General features: G+C 35.4%; 1 protein-coding gene across 2 annotated transcripts in view; it reads left to right on the top strand.

Annotated features, from left to right (window-relative positions):
• Positions 1 to 13,168, top strand: part of RAB28 (RAB28, member RAS oncogene family) — a 63,909-nt gene extending 50,741 nt beyond the window's left edge. Inside the window, exons 5-8 of one of the 2 annotated variants that reach the window (XM_050338257.1) lie at positions 2,062 to 2,165; positions 5,008 to 5,085; positions 11,148 to 11,248; positions 12,168 to 13,168. In XM_050338257.1, coding sequence (XP_050194214.1) covers positions 2,062 to 2,165; positions 5,008 to 5,085; positions 11,148 to 11,243 — 278 coding nt within the window. In that variant the 3' untranslated portion in view covers positions 11,244 to 11,248; positions 12,168 to 13,168. The remainder of the gene's footprint in view (positions 1 to 2,061; positions 2,166 to 5,007; positions 5,086 to 11,147; positions 11,249 to 12,167) is intronic. The other variant, XM_050338258.1, reaches the window with a different exon arrangement.
• Positions 13,169 to 15,738: the final 2,570 nt, after the last annotated feature.

The following is a 15,738-nucleotide window of genomic DNA, read 5'->3' as shown; positions in this document are numbered from 1 at the left end:
AGTAAAGGATGTGCTCCCCTGACCGTATAGTATTCTTGATGTTTCTTCATAGAAGATATGATTTCCAATATGATGGTGGCATTTTCTTCCTTAAAATTTGTCAACCTTTTAACCTGCTGTTTTGTTTGTCCACTCTCTATTCTTTCCTTCCTGGAACGGAGAGTTTGAGAAAAATTGTAAATTGTGAGCTTGTCTTTGTGGACTTACGTAAGCATGCCATGGTATGTTAGAGAAGTATAGTGTAAATGCTATCCATCTATTCATCTATCTATCAATTTATTTTTATCATAATTGTGTGTAGGTATTTTGAGTTCAAATATAGTGAAAGAAATCCAATGAGTGAAATCTGGAAGTGGGTTAAAAGTTCCTTTAAAAGCTCATGAAATAAAAGTAAAGAAAATATATATTTATTTTTCCCCAAAGAGTAATCTCACTGTTGTGTTTTCCAAGCTGCACTTGAAGCTAATATGTGAAGCATAAAAATAATAGTTAACAATGAAATGTTTTAGGCGGTATGCTGTATTTTATTCTTAAAAGGATTTCAAAAGAGTCTCTCTCATGGTAGTTATTTTTCAGAGGAAAAAGTTAAGTGAATACACGAGTTTTTAACAAAATTGTTACTGACTTCGGGTTTTATTATAGTAAATGTATTTGTTCTTCCTTTTTTTTTTAAATGAAACTGTATTATATACTCAACATTTACTATTATGGAAAAACCATACTACAGACATTAGTGTCAATAGCTTAGTATTTTAGTCCTTTACAAATTAATGCCTGTGGTAACTGGATGATTTTAGGCCTGTTCTTATGAACAAGGCCTTAGTGATGTGCAAGGAACAGTAATATGTGGCAAAAACTCCACATTAACCAAGGTAAGCAGTATAAATAGGGTGTAGGAATCCCCTGTTAGACTAAAAATCTCCAAGAGAAAATCTCCAGAGCCTACAAATTAAAGACCTCCAATATCATTTAAAAATAAAGCCTTTTATGTAGTAGGAGAGCATTTTTTCAGCTGATAATCAAATGACACTATTATACAGGCTTACTAGATTTGCAAATTTACAAGTTTTTACAAGTCAGTTGGGTCCCTTCCTCAGGAAATCAGTTTAAGTTTTTTTTTCCTGTATTGACTCAAAGAGCCTGGTTGTCCTTAAATCCTTCTGAATATATTTGCCTTATAATTTGACTGCATTGAGTCAACAGCCTTATAGAAACTGTAATGCAATAAAAAAAAGAGAAACTGTTCAATATAGTTTCCAATTACCTTAGGATCAGATTTGGAGAAACTGGAATGTACACAATAAAACCTGTGCAAGACTTGAGTTCCATGAGGTTTTGGAAGCAACCAGTGCTTTTCAACATAAAATACTGTTTGAAAGCTTTTCTCTCCTTTCAGTGGTTGTAAAATGACAAAAATGGAAATATGTGTGCATCTCAAAAGGTGCATTTTACTTTTTTTTCATTTTCCGCACCATACCTTTATGGAATTGAAAGCTTGGTATATAAGTAACTAAGCATCACTGTTTTTATTCAGTTAATTTTTTTATTATAGGGAATGCTTTTGCTTTGCCATGCTCTGCAGTAAAATTCTTTATAACTCATTTACATTTTTTACTTAGGAAAAATATGTCGATTCAGATGTGCTCAGTGAACTTTTATTTTGTAAAAGTCTTTAGATTACACTGGAATCCCCAATATATATTGTGCTTGCAAACAGAATGTACAATATTTAGTTCTGTCTTGGTTTTGTATGTCATTAGCAATAAAGTTATTACAAATTGTTTTAGTGTATCCAGAAACAAATTTGTTCTTATTTTGAGATACGAATTTGTTGCTTTTGTCCATACAGTTTTAATTGTGTTTTCATTTTAGTTTTGCAAATAAAATGAATCTGATGTAATTAATTACCTTTATTTTGGCAAATGATTATAAAAAGAAACTTGCATTTGCATACACCTGTAAAGGAAAATACTATGTCTGATGTGTTTCCAATGAATAATTTCTAAGACAGGTAAATGGGCTCCAATGTAATAATTTTTCCTTTCTTCAACTTATTTTTAGTTGACTTGGAGCATATGCGCACAGTGAAATCTGACAAGCACCAGCGATTTTGTCAGGAAAACAATTTCAGTAGCCATTTTGTGTCAGCCAAGACAGGAGATTCTGTAAGTAAGAAAAAGAAACTTCTAGATGTCTTTTTTTTCAAGATGCAGCAGTTTTATTGTACTTCACATAACAAACCGTTGCGAATTTGGGCTGCTGCAGGTCCTTTTTTTGCTTCCCTAGTTGCATGAAAAATAGATTTGTTTATGAGTGTATATTATCATTATTAAATTGCAGTGGCTTCTTGTCTGATTTTCAGTTTGAAATACAGATTTTAATGCAAATGGTCTAGCTAACACATCAGTTTGAGAACCAAGACCAGCTAAATCTCTGTTTGCTGTCAACCTGTAGTTAAATATATTCATTCCAGGTGGAGTGCTATCTACAGACCATCTTCCAACAAATGCTAAATAATGTGACAAGACCCTATTGCAGTCAAGGTTTTTAATATGAGTCCTAAACCATGAGAAACTCTCCCTCTGCAGGCCCATTGAAGTCTGAACATTCTGGCATTCGTACCAGATGCTTTGCAGAGTGCATTTTTGAACAGTCTTTTCACCTCTGAGCTAACTGGGTTATTTGTTTTTGTTGGACACATATGAATTAAAGTGTTCCTTTTCAGTTGACACTATCAGTCAAATTAAATCATATTGTTTTATTTTGCTTGATTTCTGTCACTTGCCTAATATGTTTGTCATTCCCATAAAAGAGTCTTGTATCTGTCTCCTTAATATTACTGTTGACAACAAAATTTACTTTATTTTTATGTTATTGAAGAGTAAAACCATGTTCAATTATATGGAAGTATAGTTCTATAACACAAATGGAATCACTTGTTGTTTTAAGGTCTTTGATGAAACTTCTGCAGTGGACTGCCTAATTTTATAATAGTTTTTCTGTAAAGTGTAACAATACTGCTGTTATAAATGCAGTGAGTCCTGATTCTCTGTATAGTTAGTGTTAAATTTCTGGCATAATTTTTTGTTTAAAGTGGGAAAATCCAGGCTTTTTATACTAGAAACAGAAGGAAAATTTTATAATACTTCACTCAATGACACGTGCATCTAATAAAATGGATACTTTTCTCAAGGAGACAACCTTTCTGTGGGATTTGGTGATAAGGAGAAAAATCAGTTAATTTTATAACGTTGACATATTTATCATTACAAATTACAAAGGAATCTTCGTTACATCTTTTTAATTGATTCATTAATTACAGCAGCATTCCACTATATATACTTACTCTACTTTTCATAATTTACTGTTTAAAAACAAAAGTAAATCTGAACACACTTAGAAAGCATTAACCAGAAATCTCTGCCTAAATATCTACTAACAAAAGAAGTAGTTTACAGTAGCTAATTTTTAGTCTCAGTGTAAATTTGAATTATCCCTTTCACTATTACTGCACACTGACTTCTCAAAATCTTGATGTATTTTGGTAGTTGTGCAGGAAGGATGGGGTTTTTATCCTAGGCACTGATTTAAGAAGAGGCCAACCGTTGCTCATGTGAATATAGACTAGAGGAGTCTTACTCAGTTAAGATAAATGGTTTGTTTTGTTCACCTCAGATCTTTCCAGCAGATTTGTTTGCAAAAAAAAGGTTTTATGTACATATAAAAACCCACAAGTCTCCTCAGGGAAGAAAAATTTTCATGAAAGATTTAATATAGCTAACTGTCTTACTGTCCATCAAATCACATAACCAAAGCACTGAACTTGAGCCTGATGTTTTGTGCACAAAGTGTCTTCAGGGCAGGCGATGTATCTCAGAACACCTGAGATCTTGGTGTGGGTTAAAGTAGGTCTCTGGACCTCAGAATCTCCGTTCAGTAATTCCTCTCATGTTGTGTGGTGTTAGGACAGACCAGTACTAGACCATGTAGTTCAGAGAAAGAGCAATTGTTTTGGAAGCTACCAGTTTGTTGGCTGTGCCACTAATTTGTTACTGGTTTCCATCTCGGGTATAAGAGATTGTGAAAATGTTATTTACAGAATTTTCTCTGAAAATTTGAAAATGACTGAGAACACATACACAGGCTTACCTTTTGGGGGTGTCAGCTGCATGATGAAAAGCAATGTTTGTTCGTAGTTTAGATCATAAGCTCAGACGAACAGCCCTGTAGATAAAATATAACGTGCAGCTTTGACAATAAGTGTTCAGCAGCAGTGCAAGCTTAAGCTGCTCCTCTTGAACATCTGTTGTGTTCTTTAATCTCATTTCAATGCATTTACCTGAACAGTAAGATAGGTGGACTGGCTTGAGATGAATTAAAGGACTTATTTAAGATAGCATTGCCACCCACTATTATGTGCTAAATGTCCAGAGTCTTACTCTGCTGCAGTGCTGCTGCAGGCCATAAAACATCTTGTTTGTTCTTGATACCTCTGTTTAGTATAAATAATGTTCTGTAAGACTCCTCAGAACTCTTTTGTAATTCTATTTTTTAAAATGTGCGTAATAGAGATTTTGGTGGTGTTGATGCACAGTTCTGTTGTTCTCAATTTCAGAAACCTACTTCTCTATTGCACAACACACTAGTAATATATTTTTGTGCTAAACGTTAGTGAATACCCTTATTCATATTTTATAGCACTGAGAGTAGTATTTGAGAGGTGGGTTGTATAAAAGCTTGTTTAAACTTAGGTCTCTGGAGGCAGAGTAGAAGTGTTGCTTAACAATCCAGCATACTGTTCATTCCTTGTACCATTGTTGAATTATTTTCTCAAATTTTTAAACAAAATTGAAAGTACCAGATGAGGTTATTTTCAGATCTGCTTTGCACAGGTCATAATTTTGTATATCTCATTGTTTACAGTTCAAGTATGGTTTGATATATTTGAAAGAACCTCAAGGATGTCTGTTTTTAATCATTTAAATGCAATTTATTTTTTTTCCATAGGTCTTCCTGTGTTTTCAGAGAATTGCTGCTGACATACTCGGCATAAAATTAAACAAAGCAGAGTTGGAACAATCACAGGTGATTTTCCACAAATACTTCATTTTTCTTAGTATTTTATTTACTATTAAAAATAATCTAATTGAAGATTAATTGCTGTCCTTTAAATCACTCTTTGTCTGTTGTTCTGAAGATAATTATTTAATTTCACAACTTTTTAAAAATGAAATAATTCTTTATTCATCCATCATGATAAACTTGCTGAAACGAGAAAAAACATGTTTGAAAAATTAAGGAAAAACTTGAGTTTTAGGGATTTTTTTTTAGAAATAGCAGTCAAGTCTCTATATGTATGCATATACAGGTAGCATGGAAGATATTCTTATATATCCATTAAATACTGTGCATTCATGTCAGACACAGTTGTAATGACAATCCTTTTTTAGTTCTATATGCATTTAAAAACAAATCTCATTTTAGAACACTACAAATTTTAAGTCACAGAAGGCACGAGCTTGTGGGAGTGGAAATGTTCTAAATCAATATTCATTGCAGTCATAGAGTAAAATGTATTATTTGTCAGTCAGGAGTTAACTGTGTGAAATCCTTTGGTTAGTCTTAGATCTTAGTCTTCACTGTGTGCCTGTGCAATACAGGACCTCTGTAGTGACTGTCTGCCTTGGGGGGGACTGTTGGCTTTGTAACATCACTGTTTCCCTTTTGATTCGGAAGTGCGGATAAGAAGTGAATCCTGTTCTGGTTCAGTATGCCCATTCTCAAGAACAGGCAGAACTGTGGAATTGTGCTTTTGGGTAGCTATTACGGCTCCCTGGCATCTGCAATGATTTTTCTCACTGTACCAGTCCCAAATAGTCTCTCCCTAAAGGAGCTGTATAATTTCTGCCCTTGCGTTTTGTGTTTTGTTCTTGGTATTATGAGTGTTATCTTAGGGGGTTTCTGCCATGTCCTCTGTACAAAAGGGCTGAGAGAGGGGGGAGTGTTTCCCGGTGATGGGTAGGAAAGTTGTAAGGAAGGTTGTCCCCCATCTTTTACATTGATTTGTGTTAGGCAGGGATGTAAATATAGGGATTCCACTGTAAACTTGTTGCATGTCCTGCTCCAAAGAGGAGGACATGAGCTTTGTTGCAGTTCACGCTGTTCAGTAATTGCTGTATGCAAAACAGCTCTAATGAGATCATTGGTTTAGCACCATATAAATTAATTGGAAAAAAATGTTTTCACTATTTTAAAAAATTTGAACTGTAACTAGGTTAATTAAAATGTGAGCACTTGCTTCACTGTATGTGCCAGAGTTAGAAGCCAACTAGTCTTTGTCAGTGAAATTTAGGAGATCAAAAATGTGTTAATTGTTCAAATAAGCAAGCAAGCAAGAGGTTTTCTAATATAACCCATTTTCCTTTACCACTTTCTTCTTCCTAGTTTCTGCTTCTAAAAATAACTTTTCTGCCAGTAAGACTGTGTGCATAGGTTTAAACCAAGAAGTTTCAGAAACCTCAAAAACAAAGATTATGCTACTGAGGCAACCCTGCATAATGACGTTTGAGATTGCAATTATTTAAATTAACTTATTGAACCAAAAGGTTGCTGTTTTAATAGTGTAATATCCTGGAACTGCTAGTTACTGCCAGTATTAAACAAGTACCACAAAATTAGGTCAACAAGTTTATTTAAAATAAAAGGCCTAACATTTCTTATATACTGCTTGGTCTCCTGCTTTTTGAAATATACAATACGTATGTAATTTCTGAAAGTGTTTTGCCACAGCAGTGTTTACAATCTGTGTTGAAGTGGTTAACTAGAAAACTGTATTGCAAACAGTAAAATTGTAAAATATACTTACAGAGCATACCCATCAAGCAAAGTAGCTTCAAAAAGCTGTAATTTATAGGTAAAGAAATATTGAGTGTGTCTTTTCAGCGATCTAGTACTACTAAGGTACCATCCATTTGTTGTTCTGAGCTCTGTGATTATTTGCATATAAATGATTGAGCATCTAGAGTTCCTTAATTATTCCTTGGTCATTTAGCTAGCACTGGAAGATCAGCTTTAGACTTCTCTGTGCTTTGTGGTGTTGTGTTCTGTAACTCAGGTGAAAGGTTGTGGAAAGGTATGCAAATACCTTAAATTTAAAGCAGACTATGATAAAATGGGTTATACAGGAAGTTATAGCTTTCTAAAGAATGTACCTGTTTTTAGTTTGTTTTAAAAGTAAGAACTTCTACATAACTTCAACTCAAGAGTACCTAACTTTTTAAGTCAAATTGATATCAGCTTTAAGTAGGCTTGCTTCTACCTTAGTATTGTAATTACTTTTTAACTTTGTTGAGCACATCAATGGAATATGCTAAAATATATATATGATAAAATATATATAATATATATTTATATATTTATATTATATATTATTTATATTATATATTATATAATATATATAATATGATAAAAAAGATAAAAATATCTCTGAAAACCCAAGACCAACAACAATTAAAAATAATAAAACAACGAAAACCACCCAAGCCCCCTTCCCCCAGCAAACAACAAAAGAAGAAACAGAGCAAGTAAATAGATGTGGACAGAAAAGAAACTTCACTGTTGCCTTTCAGATGCAGCAGAAGTCACTATGTGGTGCAACACTGTGCACGTAGCTACAGAGTGAGAGCTGGAAAGCAACTACCTGATTTGCAAAGTTCTGTTAAGTGAACATAATTTAAATAATTTCAGTCTACTCCAAACAAGCAATAACTCTTTGTTACCAGTAAAATGTTCGCTTCCCTAGAGAGTGTTATTTTGAGGGAGCTGTAAGAATTTCCCTCTTGAAGTCAGAAAGCAATGGGAATTGTATTGGGATGTCTGTCTGTTAGCTGTATCTTAAGGCTCACTGTTATATGGAACCAACTACCCACATCACTTCTTAAGACAGAGAAGAGAAAATCTCTAGGTAAAACTGGAGAAGGAAAACTTTAATATTCATATCCTTGAGGAGAAGACTAGAAGGACATGTCTTTAGTCTGCAGTACAAAAGCCTAACTGAAGTAATATGCAGATGCTCTTTCCCAAAAGCATGGAGCTGGTCTCATGGCTGGAAGGACGATGATGTTGCCATTATAGATTTCTGGTTCACCACATACTCTTAGATGACAGGTACAGGCACCTTAATGTGGTGGTGGTGGACTTTTTTCCCTATTCCATCTGTAAAATGGGCACAGGACTTCCTTAAATTGTGGAACAATTATGTAAATGTGTTCCTTAAAATTTTTAGGCATTGAATACTCTAGCTACTGGACTATAAAAGTCAGTAGATAAGTAGATGGATGCTAGATAAGTGCTATAAAGAACCAAATACAAACAATACAACACCTAGTGTGACTCATTCTTAAAGTATGCAAATGTTGATTTTGATTTACTCTTTAAATAAAGAGTCAAAGACGTTGTAGTGCATGATTTACAAGCTGGATTATATATTTGAATTTTCTATATTTTTTGTAATATGAGATTTACTCATTTTGAAAACTGAGAAGGTGGCTGCTTGAATGTGTTTGTCAGAGAACGTGGGGATATGTTCATTCAGTCTAGGTGGTAACTAAGCATAAGATGAAATACTGAGTGTGTAAAATGTCAACATTCAAATGCTTTATGTTAATTATGTTTTATTCTCTAGTATTGAGAATATGCTTTATAAATTATTTCTAATGCTCTTGATTTTATGCCTGAAGATCATATTTGTTGTGTTTAGAATAAATTATGACTGTCACAGTCACTAGGAAGATCTTAGATGTGACTCATAGGTGGATAGAAATAAGTAATAGGAATTCCATTATTTTAACTTGTATGAATTTGTGAAGTTTGGCTCATGACTTTTGAGCTTTGATGACTGGCAGAACTGCAGAAGCTCTTGTGAAAAGTGGGTGGGATTCTTGGTCCCTTTCAAATAAGCAGCACAATTTCTTTTAATTACCTACAAGAAGAAGCCTTAGAAATTGAGTTATATTTACCCTGCATTGTTTTAGAAAGCAGCTGCAGCAGTTAAAGATATTAATGCAACCCAGGCTATTTGCTACTGCCCTTTTGCTGGAATGTATTGCTCCCACGGCAGAATCAGAAAATGGAAGGTGATCATGTGCTTTGGCCACATCAGGGTGAAGTTGAGCAGTTTAGCTTAAACTGCTGCTGAAAGTTGTTTTAAAGTGAAGCTGCCAGACTTTGTGCTGAAGTGGATGAGGTGCAAGTACACGTTACATTCCATCAGCTCTCCTTTGGCAGCAATGATCTCCAGCAGAGGAATAGGACAGACATTTGAGGGTGGTAAGTTTTTAAACTATCTCAGCTAGAGCTACTAACCCTTGTCTGTTAACATGCTGAGATGACTGTTAATCAAACCTTTATTTGGATAAAACTGTGGTGAAACAAAGAACTAGATTACTCTTTATGCGTGACTGGAAAGCAGAGCACGTTTTTTGAAATGGAATGGTTCCAAAGTAAGAAAATTGCAGATTCTGACTTATTTTCAGTCCTCAAAATACTCTCCCTTTTAAATTGCAAGGGTCTGATGAAATTTGAGGAAATAGCTCCTTTACTAATCAAATGTTTTTCTTTCTATATTTTTTACTTTCAACCGTAGTGTAAAAACTGCATGGGGTACAGCTTTGTTCCTTGGCATTGGCAAGAGCGAGCATTTTTGCAAGTGATGTGTAGTTTTCTCTCTAACTAAATGCCAATTCAGCAAACTAGTGTGTGTGCGCCAGGTTTGTACAATAAAATGTTTGGCAGATAATATTCAGACCTGGAATACAGAGCACCTGCACCAAGAAGGGTTATTTCTCATTATTGACAGTGATTTGAACCATGGCAATGATACGCCTCACATAGAAACTGATGCAAAGAGGCCCACGTTTTTAATTACCATGAAGTTAATAAAAGAAATGTTGCAGTGGTATTTTTTTAGTCTTATTTGGATGAAATTCCTTTAGAAAATCCAAGTCATTTATGATAGTCAGTTTCTTGCTACAGTGTGCCTAAGCGTGGGTCACTAACCTGCCTGTGTTTACAAGATGGGATTTAGACCAATGTTTTGAGGAACAATTAATTGCCTAGTGATTGCAAGACAGTTTTTTTCTTTTTTTTTCCTATTTTTTTCCCCCTCAGCTCTAGTCAAAAGATTGGTATGAAGAAACTAGGTCCTGTGAGGTCAGATAACACTGTTTAATGCTAAAACTCCTACTTACTGCCTTACATGGGATTTGGCAACCTTTCCCTTGATAACATCGGGCCAGGAGTCCAGTAAATCATGAGTGTTGTCCATTAGATAAGATAATTTGAATGTGATCAATTAAACTCAAGAAGAGTACTTCAGCAGCTAATAAATCCAGGTCCCTTACCAGCCAATTCAATTATGGTTGCTTGCTTGACATAAAGGTTTTATTTACAGAGGTAATCTTTAACATATACTGTTTATGTATTCATATAATCCAATTTATACATTGTTTACTTTAAAATAATAGTATTTATTCATTTTAACCTTGAAGATATGTTGCATGAAAGTTGAAGAATTTAAGAAAAAAATATTGAACTGGTTTACTGTACCTTTTACTTTTATATGAAGTAAAGACAAAATCAAAGCTTGGAACATTTTGATGTGAGGTTAATTTATGTCACTGGTTTGGATTTTATATTTAGGATTATTCATATGTTATGTTACTTAAAAAGTTGTTTGTGTAAAGCTACTGCACTTGTTACAAGCTGACAACATAGTATTTATCTTAGACTTTAAGGAGGAATAAGCCATTGTCATCTTTTCTCCCACTGAAATTCCTGCCTTTTCATTCTGCCCCTTCTCTTGCTTTAATACACTTTTGTTGATTGCATGAACCTTTCACTTTGGTGCTTTGAAAGGGCATGTCCTGGGAGAAGCTCGAGGAACAGCCCTGGAGCCGCTTTCAGCCAGACATGTTGCTCTTATATCAGCCTAAGGCCAGAAAATGCATTCATTTTGCTTCTGCGTAGTCTCTTATGTTATTAATTCATTCTTTTCAACTTCTGATTAATCTCTCCATTGTTTTCCTTCTCTTTTCTTTTCACATTCTTCTCCTTGCCCTCTATCCATCATGTTGATACACGGTTAACAGCATGTTGTCAGGGCAGAACTAGTGAAATATCCTGAAGAAGATAACCAACCTCAGAACACTTCCAACTGCCAGAGCAAAATCTGCTCAATGCAGTAGTTCAGGTATTGATGGAAAACTTGGGTGGTTTCTTTTTATAAACTGCATTGCTGTTACATGAAGGAATAAATGTTACAGTAAGTTCTATTGGAAAATTATGTTCTGTATATGTAAGCACTTGTAGTACTCAATATGTTAATTTAAAACTCTGTGTACAATTAATTATCTAGTGTTTCTAATAACCAGGTAGTTCATAGAAACTTTGAAATACTTCGTGTTACTCGATTCAGTGCTGTGCATTCAAAGTATTGCATAGCTGTCTCAGATGGAAATGGACAAAAAGTAGTAATCTCATTTCCTTCTCCTCATGTAAGAGAGACCATCAGTCTTACAAATTGCTTTGTAAATAGAATGGGTAGTATCTGTTGGATCTGTATTGGAAAATAAATATTTATGGTATGCAGAGCTTCCTTTTATGTTAATTTACTCTTTAGCCAGTATGCCTGTCAAAGGTTGTAGTGAAACAGGTCTGTATTTGAAATTTTCTTTGAATTCTGTCCATATTTTCTGGTGAAGTGCTTGGAGTAAAGATGAGAACAGAAACTTAGGTACAATTTCTAATTACATTTTACGCAGTTATTCTTAAAGAACGAATGGTACCATCTTTGCAAACAAATACTGTTTTATTATTTTCATAAAAACCAATTTTCATGGAAGTAGAACTCTCTTTACTGTTTGGCAAAAAAGTCATGTTCCATTTGTAGTGTTGTGAAAACCTACCAAGGCAGTTGCTTTTGCTTAGTATGGATAAACAGATAGTTAGAATGAGAATTAGCACCTGATAAGACTTTCTATAGGGTAAGGACAAACCTCCTGTTTTGTTTGTTATTTTTCCTTCATGTTTCATAGTAAAATATCTGTTGAATGCTTTGCCAGCATGAAGATTGTATTTTCTGATTGTTACTGTGTTTTCCTTTGTGACAGAGGGTGGTGAAGGCAGATATTGTCAACTACAGTCAGGAGCCTGTGGCAAGATCCGTTAATCCTCCTAGAAGCTCCATGTGTGCAGTTCAGTGACCATGCTGTTCTTCTCTGGTTTGATACCTTTGCAGTCCTCCTGCCTTCACACAGGCTCTGGGATTACCAGGAATTTTGTTTTAACAGTGATGACCAGTGCAACAGTGCAATTAGAGGTTTCAAAAAGGTGTTGTGCCGTTGTACATTAAGAATCATCAGGCAGTTTTCTGACTGAAATTAAAATGTGATAACACATATTTTGAAAAATTAAGATCTATATTCTTTTAAATTATATTTAAATAAAACTGTAAAACGGTATAATTGTTTATATGTTTCCTCCTGTCTGTTTGACTGATACCAGAATAAAAATGGATGAAGCAGCCCTGCATTCAAAATGCTTTTACAGGCATCACCGGGGAAGGGTATTTTGCCAAAGCATTTTTAAAGCTTTTTTCTCCTGTGATCTGAACTAACACTCAGCAAAATGTAACTTGGAAAAACTATTGCTGGAATAATTTTAATCATGTAATATATTTTATCTAGGGATAATTTCTAAAGTGTTCCATTAATATATATACTTAGCATAAAATGTATAAATTGTATCCAGTGAGAAACAGTGCTTGGAATAAAGCCATTATTATAAAAATAGTTACTTTTTTGAAGTCTCAAGTTGTCTCTATGGATGCTCTAAAAAATGCTAGTGTTTTTGTGTATTTTTATTACTACAGCAGCATTACTTCTTACATTAATAGATGAGCTCATATGTCTTTATGAATATGGATGAATCTCAGTCAACAGTTTGGTCTGTAAATGTTGAGTGATATATTCAACATGCATTAGAAACTGTTGATAGATCAATTAGTATCAGTCACTTTAAATAACTAACAGAATGACTTTTCTCCTGGTACTCTTTCCTTTCTAATTCAGAGTAAATGACAAATAAAAAGCTGACTGCACTGTGATCTTTACACTTCTCCTCTGTTCCTTTTCTAGCAGTCTCTTAGGCATGCAGTTCTCTGCTGGCACATCTGAACAGAAAGTTAAGGACACATAGTTTTATAACTCCATGATACAACTTATTTAATGTGTAATACTTTATCATTCAGATGTGGGAATTCTAAGAAAGAAGCTAAGATATTGAGAAATTATCCTACACTAAGGCAGGTGTGAATTTGCAGTAAATTATTTATCCTAGCATTGCAGTCTGTTCTTGCTCGTATTCCATGGAGTTCATGTCCCAATGCCTGGCTTTACCATATAGTTAACTGCAACTGTAAGGTGAACTCTCTTCCACTACCACCTGATGAGAACTTCTCTTCAAAGTGGTTTTCTAAAGTAGTTGGTAAGTTCACAAATTTATGGCCTCCAAAGCAGGTGGAAAGTGTTTTTGAACCCTCAGATTTTCTTGTGTGTTTGTACCCTGAACGCTGCCCGTTATGTTCAGCTCTTGACAAGAACAGCCCCCTCTCTGCAGAGCTGAGCGCAGCCTGGCTCAGGCAGATGGCTGGAGCCATCTTTCTCTAGTCCGTGTCAGTCAGCTTCATAGTCCTGCTGCTCAAGTAATATGTAGATGGTCTTCAAGACCCAACAGTGCTTAAAAACAGCCCCTTAAAAACTTCTGTAATCTTACTTTTCAAAAGAAAATGCTTTTTCATAACTTGATATGCAGAGCCCATTATTACCCTGAATAATAAAATACATTGCGTTTGGGATAATCCTGCAGTATGAAAGATGTTAGACATGTCCCACTTCAAGCTGATTTATAGGTGGATTTTATGTCTTGATCTCATCACAATTTTTTATTCTCAGTGCCTGTTTTTCTGGCTTTGTCTTGTACATCCTTGTGAGTTTTATTCGCATTGATCTTTTCACCAACTGCTATGTTAAAGGCCTACATTCTCTGAAGGTATTTTTGTTTACATTTCCACACTGCCTTTATTCTTCCTCCCTAACACACATGTATATTATTTACACTAACCAGGAATCTTGGGTCTTCCATGCCCCCAGCCCCTCCTTTTGCTGCCCCTCTTAACCTCCTCAGATTTTTTGTATTGTATACTGACTTCCACTCTCTCTGCTTTTCCCTACCCTTCCTGCCCCATTGAGATCCATTACCTGTCCATGTTTTAATCCTTACAAATGAGCTTTGCTCTTTTCACTCAGCCCTGGGGACCCCACGTCGAGCCTCCGGATTCCAGCTGCAGCCTAAATCCTTAGCTGTGGTAGCTGCCTTTGAAGTGCTGCAGCAGCTGTGGCTGAAGATTCAGCAGTGCCTTTGCCGGCACTATGGCCCAAGTTCTTCCAGGCTGAGCAGAAAGGTCAGAGATAATTCTGGGGGATTAAGCAATATGGAGAGACTGTTCTACAGGGAAGACAACAGCTCTCTGGTGACAGTAGGGATAGAAACAAATTTAGTTACAGAAGAGTGTAAGGGAAGATAAGCGAGCCACTGCCCTGGGTCTGATCACCTTCCCTAAGTAACGTCCTCCTACTGATTCACAGGATTCACATATGGTGGAGTGGAATCATGTACCATATTGACGAGCTTAAAAGTTTTTTCCCAGGTGAGAACTGGTTGAAAGCAATTCAGCAAACAGTAATGAAGTCAAATAATGCAATGCTTTCCAAAAGTGAGGCGACATATGCTTAATGTCCGCTGACGTGGGGAGTGGGATGAGGTGAGGGAAGCATGTTTTTTCCTGAAGCTGAGGCCAGATGAAGGGAAGAAACGTGCTCAGGCCCTGATCTTACACAGATCCTCACTGGTGAAATGATCTGCCTGCTCAGAGCTGTTGTAACTAATCATCTCAGCAACAGCTCCACAGTTAAAGATTGTTGCTAAGTTCAGCTCCTTGGGTGAGTCTTGCGTGATGCAGGGGATACCAGTAGATAAGTTGTGTCTGGATGTTTGAATACCCGTGCTTCTCAAACATGTCTGAAATGTTGTTAGGCTCATACAAGTTACTATCTTTTGTGGTTCAAAAGTTTGGTGGAGTCTAATTGAATGTCTTCCACAAACAACAGTGTGAAGGTGTTTTCCCTTACGGCCAGCTGCTATGAATGCCAGAACCTGTGATGAGCTCATGATCACTCTGAATACAGCATTCTTTTAACAGTTCATACAGATCATAAAGCCACATGAGGCTGCTTTTTAACCAGAATAACTTTTTTTTTTTTAAAGTTTTAGACACATGCAAGGTCACTAGGAAAACTATGTGAAGTGTGCTTTTTTGAGGAATTTGAAAATTGTCAGTACTATCTGCTTAATTAGGCATCCAAAAAACCTGTGTTCTTTAAATCACTGCCTGGATTTCACTGGAACTAAAGGGCTTTTGCATCAGGCAATTTCTTTTAAATGCAGAGCTACTTTGCTTGTCAGCAGGTGCACCTCATAATGACCCTGATAGCCTGGAAAATATGAACAATATCATAATAATATTTGAAGTTGATTATTCTGCTTTTTGGTGCTGACGGCAGTTTTAGATAAATTGCAGTTGTAGTTTTCCTTTTACATTTATGTTAGGAATATGGTTGCTTT

This window comes from Myiozetetes cayanensis, unplaced genomic scaffold, assembly GCF_022539395.1.
Source record: "Myiozetetes cayanensis isolate MyiCay16 unplaced genomic scaffold, myiCay2020 scf7, whole genome shotgun sequence".
NCBI lineage: Eukaryota > Metazoa > Chordata > Aves > Passeriformes > Tyrannidae > Myiozetetes > Myiozetetes cayanensis.
This window is presented reverse-complemented; position numbering and strand designations above follow the sequence as displayed.